The sequence below is a fragment of the Zalophus californianus genome, chromosome 7 (genome assembly GCF_009762305.2).
Source record: "Zalophus californianus isolate mZalCal1 chromosome 7, mZalCal1.pri.v2, whole genome shotgun sequence".
Taxonomy (NCBI): Eukaryota; Metazoa; Chordata; class Mammalia; order Carnivora; family Otariidae; genus Zalophus; species Zalophus californianus.
Genome location: NC_045601.1, coordinates 113,878,021 through 113,891,273, shown reverse-complemented (window position 1 = coordinate 113,891,273; position 13,253 = coordinate 113,878,021). Strand labels below are relative to the sequence as shown.

Below are 13,253 nucleotides of genomic sequence, written 5' to 3'. Positions count from 1 at the left end.
CATTCTGTTCTCTGCAATTTTTTAAAAAAGATTTAAAAATTTATTCTATTCTATTCTATTCTATTCTATTCTATTCTATTCTATTCTATTCTATTCTATTCTATTCTATTCTATTCTGTTTATTTATTTGTTTTTTAAAGTAAGCTGTATGAGATGACTGGGTGGCTCAGTCAGTTAAGCGTCTGCCTTCGGCTCAGGTCATGATCCCAGGGTCCTGGAATCAAGTCCCACACCAGGCTCCTTGTTCAACAAAGAGTCAGCTTCTCCCTCTGCCTGCCGGTCACCCTGCTTGTGCTCCTTTGCTCTCTCTCTCTCTGCCAAATAAATAAATGCAATCTTAAAAAAATAACAATAAAGCAAGCTCTATGCTCAACATGGCCCTTGAACTCAGACGCCAAGATCAAGAGTCACATGTTCTACTGACTGAGCCAGCCAGGCACCCACCCCTGTTCTCTGTCATTTTCTAAAAGCAAAAACTACAAACATTTTAGGTGAAAGGAGGCAAAAATGGGAAGCAAGAGGAGCTAGTGGTGGGAAGTGGGTGGGAGGAAATGGTCACCTCACTTGCTTCTGGACCAGCAGGAAGCACCAGTGGACGTTTCCAGAATTGTCTTTCATCAGTGTCACCTCAGTACACTGCCTGAAAATGAGGGGTGCTGGGTGCTTCGCTCTTCCCAGAGCCACTGAAATAGAGAGGGCAACGAGCAGAGAGCTGGGGGAGGCAATAGGCCTATGCTCTAATCATAGCTATTTATTTGCTGTGTGACCTGAGTCAGGTCACTGAACTTCTCTGAGCCTCGGTTTCCCCAGCAGTGTAAGTGAATTGTTTGGGGGAAATCCAGGAGACAATTTGCTTACCAAAACCTTCTCCCCTTCCCAGCCAACAGATCTGTTGCTATCAGGGGCGTCCGGGTGGCTCAGTCGGTTAAGCATCTGCCTTCAGCTCAGGTCAGGATCCTGGGGTCCTGGGATTGAGCCCCCATCAGGCTCCCTGCTCAGCAGGGAGCCTGTTTCTTCCTCTCCCCTTCCCCCTCTCCCCTTCTCCCTCTCCCTTTCCCGCTGCCCCTGCTCCTGCTCTCTCTTTCTCACTCTCCCAAATAAAATCTTTTAAAAAAATCTGTTGCAATCATAGAAATCTCTACTGTTGAGGTGAGAAGGAGGTGGATGTGGGCAGTGAGGAGGAGGCGGTAGGGAGGTTAGTTCAATGTCTAATTTTCCCCATTTCCTGGTTTCCCCTGGAGACCTGGTTGGCCCTTTTTTGAGAAGGATTCCTAATTCCCTCCTTCCTTGAGGCATCTGACAAGCAACAACTTTGCATCCCTTTAGTTCTGAGGACCTTGATTTCCTCATCTGTGAAATAAAGGGGATCGAATTCCGTTCTGGTCTCCAACATGCTTTGTTGGGGTGTTTGGATTCTTCAGGTCCTGCTTAGGGAGAGGTGGTCCAGTGAGGGATCCGCGGGCATAGCGGTGGTATAGCGGGCATTTCTGGGGATTGCAAAGCGAGGTACATCCTTTTTATTATTTATGGAGTTTTATCTATTAATGTCACCCCTCGTGATGTTTCCGGGGCCAGAAAAATTGCTCATCCTAAGAATGCCATCCCTTCGTGGGGAGTTCCAACTCACACCCCAGTTCAAACAACCCAGATTTGTGGCTCAGTTCGTGGGGACATGTGTCAAGCACAGAGGCCCAGGCGCGGGGTGTGGGGAGGAGGGAAGCCCCCTCCTGCAGCACGCGACGTTGGCATCTGAGTTCGGAGGTCTTAGCGCGCGGGCCGGCTGCGCACGGCGACCGGCAGCGGCAGAAGGGGCGGTCCCAGGCCCGCAGTAGGCGGAGCCCTCCGACGCCAATCCTATATAAGGGCAGCGCCGGGCGGTGTGAGCTATTCCCCGAGACCGTGGCTTGGAGACCCGGAGCCCGGCGCTGATTCACGGAGCCACCGAGACCCTCAGAGGAGGTGAGGGAATCGTGGCAGGCAAGAGCGAACGCGGGGCTGGCAGCTCTGAGCGGTGTGGAGCGTGTCCGCCAGTGTCCGTGTACATCCGTGTGTGTGTGTGTGTGTGTGTGTGTGTGTGTGTGTGTGTGGTCTTCACAGGTGAACGACGTGCGTGGGTCTGGCGTTTGCTTCCACGGGTGTCCCTGTGCGGTGCGCCTGTGACGGAGGTTGGGCTGTGTCGGGGACTCCCGGCGGAGACAGAGCGCAGTGCGAGGAGCCGCGCTCCCCGCGGGTTGAAACGAAGCTGCGGCGAGGGGAGGCGTGGACCCGTGCGCCCCAGACCCCGGCGCGGCTCGCTGTGGCGGCGAGCGGATGAAGCCCCTGAGCGCCGAGCCCCGGGAGGAGCGGAGAACGCCGAGCAGAGCAGGTTCACTCGCGATCCGCTCCCGGGCAGCTCTCGGATCCAATCGGTGCCGTCTCCGCCCAGACCCCCGAGGTCTGGGTCCCCGACGCCTCCGTGTCCGCCACCAGCTGGGCGCTGAGGTCAGCGCGGGCTGTGTCGCCGGTCCTTGGGAACGTGTTGGGACACGTCCTTTAAGCGCAATCGAGGAGGTGACTCACGGTGACAAGGAGACCCCGGGAAACGGACTGGGTGAGGTCAGAGCCCCGCCCGGGCTGGGGGAGAGTGGCCCCCCAGAAGTTGGCTTCCCGGCCCTCCGCGGTCTCTGTCCCCGCATCGGCACAGTGACTATTTGGCTGGCACACAGCGTTCCCAGGGAAGCCGGGACATCAGGAGGGCCAGGACTGGGTGTCCGGTCCCCGCCTCGGAGCGCACCCTCGGGGACCCAGAGCGGTGGCCCCGCGCGGGGTGGGCTCGCGCCAGCCAGTCAGTTCGAGAAGAGCAGGAGTGGAACACACCTCTCTTCCATCGCGCCCGCAGAACCCCCGACCAGCCTGCCCTTGGGTCGGGGCGCGGGACTCCGCCGCGGGCTCGGAGCCCTGCACTGCCGGGCAGCGGGGCGTGCAGTCCACGCCCGGGGCGGGGGGACGCGGAGAGGTCACATTGGAGGGTGGGACTTCGGGGGGCGCGACGCTGCTCAGGGACTCTGGCAGCCGCATCGGGGAGCTCCCGGCGCCCCCCACCAAAATGCTCTCTCCGAGGGCGAAAGGTCTGAGCGGAGCAGGAGGACGAGTCCTTCGGGCGCCGCCGCCCAGCGCGGGCCACAGTGCATCCGCCCAGTCGGGGGCCCTCGGGGGACACTGGCGCCCTCCTCGTGCGAAAAAAAATCTGGGAATTGGATTTGGCACTTTAGGGTGCCCAGGCAGCTCACCCGCCCCTTCCCTCCCTCCACGTCGCCTTTCGAGTAGGACTTTCGAGCGGTTTTGTTTCCCTTGCTTTCGTCTATTTTTATTTTCCAGGGATCTGACTCATCCCGTGCTTTGGGCGTGGAGAGAAGGTGGAGGGACCAAACCTCTGCGCGCCTGTGCGTGCGGAGTGTGTGTATGTGTGTGTGTGTGTGTGTGTGTGTGTGTGTGTGTGTGTCAGTCACAGAGGAGCGCGCGGTTTCCCAACAGTGGCGGGGCTTTCGGAAGCCTGGCTGGCTCAGCGTGACGTGTTTGCGGCCCCCGGTCCCCCTCCTTCTCCCCCCTCCCCACCCGAGGGTGACGCTGCAGCCTGAGTGGAAGCGAAGTTTTGGCGGGCGGGGAGCACTTTGCAGGAAACTGACTCATCACAACTCCCTGCTGCTGTCCAAGGCTCTGCCCACGCACCGCCGACCCTGCGCGTGATTTCCTGGAGACCAGCGCCCCCTTCCGGCCCCGGCGCGAATAGCAAACACGCCTTCCCGCGGAATGCGGCTTCGCCCGCCTTTCCTTCCCGCCTCAGTTCTCCTGGGCTGAGCCGCATCTGCGAACGCCCCTTAAAAAGAGTACCCCATTGATTGGTTCAACAGTGTGTACTGAGTGCTTACTGTTTACTTCAGAATTAAAGTTGGTTGAAGTCTAAGGCACCAAGGCCAACAAAGGAAGTTATTTTCAGTTACTTGTTTGTAAAACAAGAGTTTCTGTTTCTGAGTTTTCCCTGAACGGGGCGTTTCGATAATGGGAGTGAGATCAGATTTTGATGGGGAGCCTATGAGAGTCATAAGGGCAGGGCTGGTAGGAGAGAGGATCCCTGCCTGGATTCTGGTCCCATCTTCAGCTCCTAGAAGCCAGGGAATATCCCAACTTCCTGACAAAAGCCTAGGCAGGCTCCTCCTCCTTGTGCCAATGAGACACTGAGACCCAGAATGTGCGTTTGGGGCATCTCTGTGTACCCTCCCTTGAATGGCACCCCAAGAGTGCCCATCTGCGGAACTGCCAAACACCTGCTTAAATCCTGTTTAATTTGAGTTAAGTTAATCTGGGGAGAGAGGGACCTATCAATCTGTATTTTTAAAAAGCTCCCTAAGTGATTCTGCTGGGCGGAATCACAAAAACCCCTTCCCGGGCTAGGAACACAAAACTAGAGAGGGAGTGTGGATGAACACCAGAGCACAGAACCCACAGGAAACAGGCCTGGCTTCAAATCCTGGCTGTGTCACTTGTGAGTTGTGTGACCTTGGGCAAGTTACTTAACTTCTCAGAGGCTTAGTTACTTGTGTTAAAAAAAAAAAAGACCAAATATACCCACTCTTTAGGAAAATTAACATTTGTAAACTTCTTAGAACAGCCCCTGGCACATAAAAATATATAAAGAAATCCCCACCCTTGCCCTAAAGAGAGTGGGTGAGGGTTATTTGAGGGCTCTGCCCACTGCACTGCATAACCCTTCTACAGGGCAGTGGCCCTTGGCTTTTTTAGTTTTCTGATTAGGGGGCAAGCCTCATATCTCTCCAAACTCTTGCCCTTTAAACTTGGTCTGAGGTCACCTAGTGCCTCCCCCTCTCCCATAAGCTGTGAGAGGTGGGGTGGGGGAGGGGTGACTGGGGCAAGGGTCCAGGGCTTCCTGCCCCAGGAGGTCACTCAGCAGAGCTTTCACCCTCTGAGCCTGCAAAGCAGGACTTGTCCTCAGGAAGACCCAGTCTTGCCAAGGCTGCACAGCCGCTCAGCCCTGGCGTCAGGCCAGAGCAGGGCAGGTGGGTGCCAGCACCTCGTCATGAGCAGACTCACCCTCAGTTTTGCCTCTTCTGAAGTGGGAGGAGAGGAACCGGGTAGACCGGCCACCTCTGATTTTCTGTGCCTGCTGAACGGGTTCCTTGGATGCAGCTAACAGGGGGCAGGGGCTTCCAGGCTGTCTAGACTTCAGATCACCTGATGTGCCTGGCAGGATGTGGCTCAGCCTGGGAGAAATCATCACCCTGCCCTGCCCTGCCCAGCCCCTCCTCACCCCCAGGCCTCTCTCGCCTGATGACATCCTTGGGAAAGGCGCTCAGCACACAGCACCTGTCAGCTGCTGTCTGAAGGAGGTGGTGGCCAGGGAGAACGACGTGGAGAAGGCTCAGGAAGAACTGAACACAGAGAGAAATAATAACACTTCTGTTTTCCAAACACTCTTATATACCAGCTGCTCCTCTAAGCATGTTACCTACAGTAACTCCATTAATCCTCACGTATGTCCTCTGAGACATGCACTAGTACTGTCTCCATTTTACGGATGAGGAAAATAGAGCCCAGAGAAGTTAAGCTACTTGTCCAGGGTCGCCCAGCAGAGCCTGGATTCCAATCCAGGCAGTCCCGCTCCAGGGCCCTGGCTGTAAACCACAAGATACAGCCTCTCACCTCTGGGTTCTATTGCCTTGCCTGATGAAGGGACTCCCTGGCCAAGTGCTTGACCATGCTTCCACAGCCCCATTTTATAGATGAGAAAACGGGCCCAGAGACATTAAGTGACTTTTTATTTTTTTTAATTCAAAAAAAATTTTTAAAGTGACTTTTTAAAGTTTATGTAGTAAGCAGCAGAGCTAGGACTAGATCTTAGGTGTTTTTTTTTGTTTGTTTGTTTGTTTGTTTTTAATCGCAAAGTCCAGGGTACTTTTGAATTTCAGAACAGAGTTATCCCACATGGGCATCTGGGTAGAGGAATTCAGGAGGCCAGAGGAGCAGTCAGCCTGTCATTTCACTCGGGACCTGACCTTTTGGCCAGGGCTGGGGTTGGGAAACTACTGGACTCTGGCAATTCACACGTACTTGGGGCATTCACGCCCATGAGGGACACCTCGGGGGGAAACAAATTGATTTTAGCTGATAATACCCAGTGGTAAACAGGACTCTGATCCCTGCTATTGCAATAAACTTGTCTTTGTTGACATAACTTGTCCTTCAGCTGCCCACTCCCCCAGTGACCTGGGGGTGCCAGGATGGCTGAGCTCTGTCCCCACCCCGTGGCTGTTGACTGGGGGTTGGGGATGGCCTGTGGGAAGGAGATGGTGGCAAACCAGCTGGAAGGGGCCAGGGAGACCTCGTGTTCTAGGAGGAAGACGTCACCCAAGCTCTCACAGCAAAGCGCGGCCTGGTAAGGTAGGGCGCAATTTCTTGAGTGACTGGCGCCTTGTGTCTCAGCCGCAGGTGCCATGGCGGAACCGTCCAGGGATGCCCAGCAGATCCCGCGTGGCAGCAAGGCTTGCCGCCGCCTCTTCGGCCCCGTGGACAGTGAGCAGCTGCGCCGAGACTGTGACGCACTGATGGCCAGCTGCGTGCAGGAGGCCCGGGAGAGATGGAACTTCGACTTTGTCACCGAGACACCGCTGGAGGGCAACTTTGCCTGGGAGCGCGTGTGGGGCCTGGGCCTGCCCAAGCTCTACCTGCCTGCGGGGCCCCGGGATGACCTGGGAGGGGGCAAGCGGCCCAGCCCCTCACCTACCCTGCTGCAGGGGACCGCTCAGGAGGACCACCTGGACCTGTCGCTGACCTGCACCCTCATGCCTCACGCCCCTGAGCGGCCCGAGGGGTCCCCGGGGGCACCTGGCACCTCTCAGGGCCGAAAACGGCGGCAGACCAGCATGACAGGTGAGGATGGGTGCAGGGAAGGACACTGCAGGGGACTCTCAGAGTTCACGGTGCAAGGGCTGACCTGTCTGGTCCAGCTCGCTCATTCGGCCCAAGGGGAAATGGGCCCAGAGGGAGGAGGCAACTCGCCTGAGGTCACATAGCAGGTCTGCAGCCAAGACCAGCTAGCGGACGTTTATTGGGAACACTTAATATATGCCAGGCCCCTTGCTAAGGTGAATTTCTAAAACGGTTTTCTTTTTCCTTCTTCCTTCCTTCCTTTCTTCCTTCCTTCCTTCCTTCCTTCCTTCCTTCCTTCCTTCCTTTCTTTCTTAGATTTATTTATTTATTAGAGAGAGAGAGAGAGAGCACAAGCAGGGGGAGGGGCAGAGAGAGAGGGAGAAGCAGGCTCCCCGCTGAGCAGGGAGCCCAACACGGGGCTCAATCCCAGGACCCAGAGATCATGACCTGAGCTGAAGGCAGATGCTTCATTGACTGAGCCACCCAGGTGCCCCTAAGGTGGTTTCTAGGGTGGGTTTCATTTAATTCTTAGAGCAGTGCTATACCAAATGACTTTCTTGCCACTATTTTATAGGAGCGGAAATAAGACTCCGAGAGGTTGAGTGGTTTGCCTAAGGTCCCACAGTGAATCTACAGTGTAGAGAAAACTAATGAGCTATTTCCCAGCTGCCCTATCCAAACCTAACTCACCTTCCCCATCACACACACACTTCCCATCCACCTTCCCTGCCTAATTTTTTCTCTTTGGCATTTTGTTCATTTGTTTGCTTTTACTAGCAACAGCTACTGCCTTCTCTTGGCGTTGTCCGTCTCCCTCATAGGTTATTATCTCCATGAGAAAGGGATCTGCATCTCTCTTGTTTGTTGCTGAATCTTCCGCACCTAGGACAGTGTCTGGCACGTAGTAGGTGCTTGATAAAAAAATGAATGAGCAATGCTGACCTTTGAGCACGTATTATGCCAGGTTCCAGACCAAAGCCTTTAGAGAGGGCATTTCATTCAATCCTTAGATCACTGCACCAATGTCAGCTTCATTTTATACATGAGGAAACAGGCTCGGAGAGGTGCAGTCAAGAATCCCCTGGCAGGGGTGCCTGGGTGGCTCATTCGGTTAAGCGTCCAACTCTTGGTCTCGGCTCAGGTCTTTATCTCAGTGTCATGAATTTAAGGCCCATGTTGGGCTCCATGCTGGGCGTGGAGCCTACTTTAAAAAAAAAAAAAAAAAAAAGAATCCCATGGCAAATTTGCAGCTGGGTCAGAAATAACAATACTAACAATAATACTAATAGCTTACATTTATGTGGCTGAGTCATTGTACAGAACACTTGTCATGGCTTATCTAACGGCATTCCTGGAGCAGGGCTGTTTAATGGAATTCTGTGGTGATGCAAATGTCCAGGGCCACTAGCCACAAATAGCCACTGAGCATTTGACATGTGGCTGGTGTGACTGAGAAACTGAACTTCTGATTTTATTTGATTCTAGTTCATTTAACTACATAGGGCTGCTGGCTACCATAGTGGGCAACTTGGCTTAGAACAGGCCCACGGATGTAGGTCTGGTTATCGTTGGTCACGTCTGTGAAGCATGATGGGATGCTCTCTATAATGCCAGAGTCCTCCCCTGAACTTGAAAATGTGTCCCTTTGGCCCTAGGGAAGAGTCCCTGCCCCCTCTGCATGTGCTTTAGGTGGATAGCTCTGCTGGGCCCTCTGCCTCCTGCTCGGCTGACTTCTGTTTTCTCTTTCCAGATTTCTATCACTCCAAACGCCGGCTGATCTTCTCCAAGAGGAAGCCCTAATCCACCCACTCGAAGCCTCAAGCTCCTAGAAATGAGGGGTCCCCCCCAACCCCTCCGTCCTCCCCTTCTACACCTTTTGCCTTTAGTCCTCCAGTTGTGCGTCTTAATTATTATTTGTGTTTTAATTTAAACTGCTCCTCATGTATATACCCTGCTCGCCACCACCCTCCCCCCACTCCTCCCCAGCCTTTGGCATTTAGAATTATTTAAAAAACCATTAGACCGCAAAATGATAGGCTTATTAGAGTGCTAGGTATTTTTATTATGCGAGCTATTATTTAAGACGTCTTCATCCTGTGCTCCCCACTTCCGCTCTCCCAGAGGTAAGGTGGGGCTGGCCTGACCCTCCCCTGCTGGGTGGTGCTCTCTGGAGGAGCCCGGCTCCGTCTGCTCACCGCCTCATAGGTGTTATGAAATTCTACCGCTTTCCTGCATTCCCAAACCCAGATTCTTTATAATTTGAGAAGTAAATAGATAGCACTTTGAAGGGGGCTCAGCAGGGTGGGGGCATCATCAAAACTTTGGAGTTCCCCTCACCTTCTCTAAGGTAGGGCAGGGTGACCTTGAAGTGGGCACAGCCTGGAACACGGCTGGGGACGTGGCACTCTCTCCTGGCCCTTGATGCCCCACTCTGTCCTGTGAAGGCATGGGGAAAGGTAGGGTCCCGTAGCAAACCACCCCACCTCCCCTCACCCCCTCTGCCACCCACAGGGGAGCCAGTCTCAATGTTTGGCCTCCCCTGCACTTTTCTAGAAGCCCCAGATGCCCTTCTTTTCCAGCTGGGCTTTCAGGTCCCCTCTCTGCTCCCCTCCCCTCCCCCATGCCCTTTCCCTCTAGTACCCTCTCAGCCCTGGGTGGCAGCTCTGGGGTGCCTGTCCCCCCAGCTCAGTGGGCTGGGAGGGGAAGGGGTATGCTAGAAGTGGGGGGGCAGTTCTACCTCAGGCACTTCAAGGGGCGACCACCACCTCCTCTTACCTCCTGGGGCAGAGGTCCTGGGTTGTCAGACAGGTCTTCTTGAGTGGGGAATCTCTGTCAGGGGTATGTTGTGGGGGGGGGAGCATATTTTTCTAGGAGGGAGAGGGTGACCCTAGCCCCTGGAACTCACCCAAAGACTTTCCCCACTGCCCCACCCCCTTTTCCCCCCATTTCATTGCACTTTGAATAGCAGCTGAACAAGGAGTCAGATGTTTTAAGACGGTGGGGGTAGAGGCTGTGGAGAGGGCATGCTAAGTGGGCTAATACGGGCCTGGCAGTTGTGAGCTATTGTCTTTCCTGGCACTGAACATTGAGCTCCTGGAGGCACCGAAGCACTTAGTGGGTCTGACCCCAGACACCTTAAGCTCCTGTAACATCCTGGCCTGGACTGTTTCCTCCTGGCTCCTCATGTGTCCTGGTTCTAGACTGTAAGCCTCTGAAGGGCAGGAACAAGTCCTATACTGCTCTGTGTCCTTCACGGCCCCTCCCACCGGGCTGGGTATACAGCAGGTGCTCAATAAATATTTCTTAGTGACTTTACTTGTATTGTGATCAATATGCCTCATCATTTGTAAGAACGAGTAGGTGGAAGTTTTTTTGGTAGTTGTTACAATTCTGACAGTTAAGCATTTAAAGTTAAAAAAGGTAGGGAGCTTAACAAACAGAAAGACCACGAGGCAAAAGATGACAGCAAAACAAAAACAGTAAACATGGCACCTCTGCAAATGTTGCCACGGTCAATATTTTGGTTCATTGTGTGGCCTTTTTAGGTAAAGAACATAATGTTAGTCACCAAGGAAATGCTAGTCATTACTCATTGGGGGAAATGCACATTAAAACCACAGTAAGATAACACTGTACACCTACCAGAATGACTAAAATGAAAAAGACTGACATTGCCAAGTGTGGACAAGGATAGGGAACAACCAGAACTCTTACACCTTCAGGCGGAAGTATAACATAGCTCACCTACTTTAGAAAACTGCTCGACAATACCTTTTAAAGATGGCTCCCCTCATGTCTACCCCATGACACAGGAATTCCATTCCTAAGTTAGTTCTCAAGAGAAATCAGTACATATTTCCATCAGAAGGCATGTTCATAGTGTTATTCTTGACAGACCCAAACTGGAAACAACCCAAACGTCTATAATGAGAATAGATATGTAGGGGCGCCTGGGTGGCTCAGTTGGTTGAGCATCTGCCTTCGGCTCAGGTCATGACCTCAGGGTCCTGGGATCAAGCCCCACATTGGGCTCTGCACTCAGTGAGAAGCCTTCTCCGTCTCCCTCTGCCTGCTGCTCCCCCCGCTCGTGCTCTCTCTCCATCAAATAAAAAAAATAAAATCTTAAGAACAGATACGTAAATTGTGGCTCTGTAGTGGAGTACTACACAACATTAAAAAGAACAAAGTGACCCACAACTCTAATCTTCGACAAAGCAGGAAAGAATATCCAATGGAAAAAACACAGTCTCTTTAACAAATGGTGTTGGGAAAACTGGACAGCCACATGCAGAAGAATGAAACTGGGCCACTTTCTCACACCATTCACAAAAATAAATTCAAAATGGATGAAAGGCCAGACGTGAGACAGGAATCCATCAAAATCCTAGAGGAGAACACAGGCAGCAACCTCTGTGACTTCGGCCATAGCAACTTCTTACTAGACACGTCTCTGGAGGCAAGGGACACAAAAGCAAAAATGAACTATCGGGACCTCATCAAGATAAAAAGCTTCTGCACAGCAAAGGAAACAACAAAACTGCAAGGCAGCCTATAGAATGGGAGAAGATATTTGCAAATGACATACCTGAAAAGGGCTGGTACCCAAGATCTATAAAGAACTTGTCAAACTCAACACCCAAAGAGCAAATAATCCAATCAAGAAAGGGGCAGAAGACATGAATGAATATTTTTTGAAAGAAGACATACAGATGGCCAACAGACACATGAAAAGATGCTCAGTGTCACTCATCATCAGGGAAATAGAAAACAAAACCAGGATGAGATGCCGCCTCACACCCGTCAGAATGGCTAAAATTAACACAACGAACAACAGATGTTGGCGGGGATGCGGAGAAAGGGGAACCCTCCTACACTGTTGGTGGGAATGCAAGCTGGTGCAGCCACTCTGGAAAACAGTATGGAGGTTCCTCAAAAAGTTAAAAATAGAACTACCCTATGACCCAGCAATTGCCTTACTAGGTATTTAGCCAAAACATACAAAAATGGGGATTCAAAGGGGCGCATGAACCCCAATGTTTATAGCAACATTATCAACAATAGCCAAATTATGGAAGGAGCCCAAATGTCCATCAACAGATGATTAAAGAAAATGTGGTATATATATCTATATGCAATGGAATATTACTCAGCCATCAAAAAGAATGAAATCTTGCCATTTGCAACGATGTGGATGGAACTAGAGGGTATTATGCCAAACGAAATAAGTCTGAGAAAGACAAATACCATATGATTTCCCTCACATGTGGAATTTAAGAAACAAAACATGAACTTAGGGGAAGGGAAGGAAAAATAAAATAAGATGAAAACAGAGAGGGAGGAAAACCATAAGAGACTAATTGAGAGAACAAACTGAGGGGCGCCTGGGTGGCTCAGTCAGTTAAGCATCTGACTCTTGATTTCAGTTCAGGTCATGATCTCAGGGTTGTGAAATCGAGCCCAGCGTCAGGCTCCGTGCTCAGTAGGGAGTCTACTGGAGAATCTCTCCCTCTCCCTATGCCCCCTCCCCCCACTCATGGGTGCTCTCTCTCTCTCTAAAATAAATAAATAAATCTAAAAAAAAAGAATAAACTTTGGGTTGCTGGAGGGGTGGTGGGGGTGGGTGGGCTAAATGGGTGATGGGCATTAAAGAGTGCACTTGTGATGAGAACTGGGTGTTATATCTAAGTGATGAATCACTAAATTCTACTCCTGAAACCAATATCACACTATATGTTAACTAACTAGAATTTAAATAAAAATTTGAAAAAAATAAAAAAAGAACAAAGTATTTTACATGCATGTTCTGAGTATCTATTCATAATTAGCCACTCCAAGACAATTAGTGGCTTAAAACAATAATAATTTATTTGCTTCTGATTCTGTTAATTTGGCCAAGAACTACTTTTCAAATGTTGGATAATGCTCTGCCATATGGGGCATGGCTTTGTTCCAGAACCCTAGTGGTCTGAGTTAGGGCTCTCCCACTGGGGCTTTTCAGAGACTTCACACTGTCTACTTGTCTCCCATGGATATTTCTAGTACCAGGGGATACACTGGCTTGTAGGTCCCGAGTGCTTGTCCTATGGACCTGTCACAGAGCCCTCTTTTGTTCTGGGCTCTACTCAAACATGGCAGCTCCCTATGTCATCCAGTCAATTGGCCAGAGCAGTAATATATAGCCTCCAAAGTCCAAACAGGCTCATCAGTGCTATGCCTCTTTTTAGGGGGAGCATGTCCACAGTACAGTGACTTGTCCTTTCCTCTAGAGGGAATGTCCCAGCATGTCCCAGTTCATTTGACCACTTAAAACGTAACATGACAGGTCTCTG

General features: G+C 51.6%; 2 protein-coding genes across 3 annotated transcripts; both read left to right on the top strand.

The window, feature by feature from the left end:
- The first annotated feature begins 1,849 nt into the window (after nt 1-1,849).
- CDKN1A (cyclin dependent kinase inhibitor 1A) lies at nt 1,850-10,239 on the top strand. 2 transcript variants are annotated; one of them, XM_027603089.2, is made up of 3 exons: nt 1,850-1,959; nt 6,478-6,924; nt 8,675-10,239. In XM_027603089.2, the coding sequence occupies exons 2-3, from the start codon at nt 6,489-6,491 to the stop codon at nt 8,722-8,724; spliced, it is 486 nt and encodes a 161-aa protein (XP_027458890.1). In that variant the 5' UTR covers nt 1,850-1,959; nt 6,478-6,488; the 3' UTR covers nt 8,725-10,239. The 2 variants fall into 2 exon arrangements, with proteins under 2 accessions (XP_027458890.1, XP_027458891.1); XM_027603090.2 differs by having other exon boundaries at nt 1,877-1,959; nt 6,484-6,924.
- On the top strand, nt 1,969-6,471 carry LOC113927326 (translation initiation factor IF-2-like). The gene has a single exon (XM_027603087.2). The coding sequence runs from the start codon at nt 2,311-2,313 to the stop codon at nt 3,304-3,306; it is 996 nt and encodes a 331-aa protein (XP_027458888.2). The 5' UTR covers nt 1,969-2,310; the 3' UTR covers nt 3,307-6,471.
- Nucleotides 10,240-13,253: the final 3,014 nt, after the last annotated feature.

Bases quoted from the DNA above. Each gene is read 5' to 3' on its own strand.
- CDKN1A (XM_027603089.2), top strand. From the start codon at position 6,489: ATGGCGGAACCGTCCAGGGATGCCCAGCAGATCCCGCGTGGCAGCAAG. The intron at 6,925-8,674 runs GTGAGGATGGGT...TTCTCTTTCCAG, and splicing joins GCGGCAGACCAGCATGACAG to ATTTCTATCACTCCAAACGC.
- LOC113927326 (XM_027603087.2), top strand. From the start codon at position 2,311: ATGAAGCCCCTGAGCGCCGAGCCCCGGGAGGAGCGGAGAACGCCGAGC.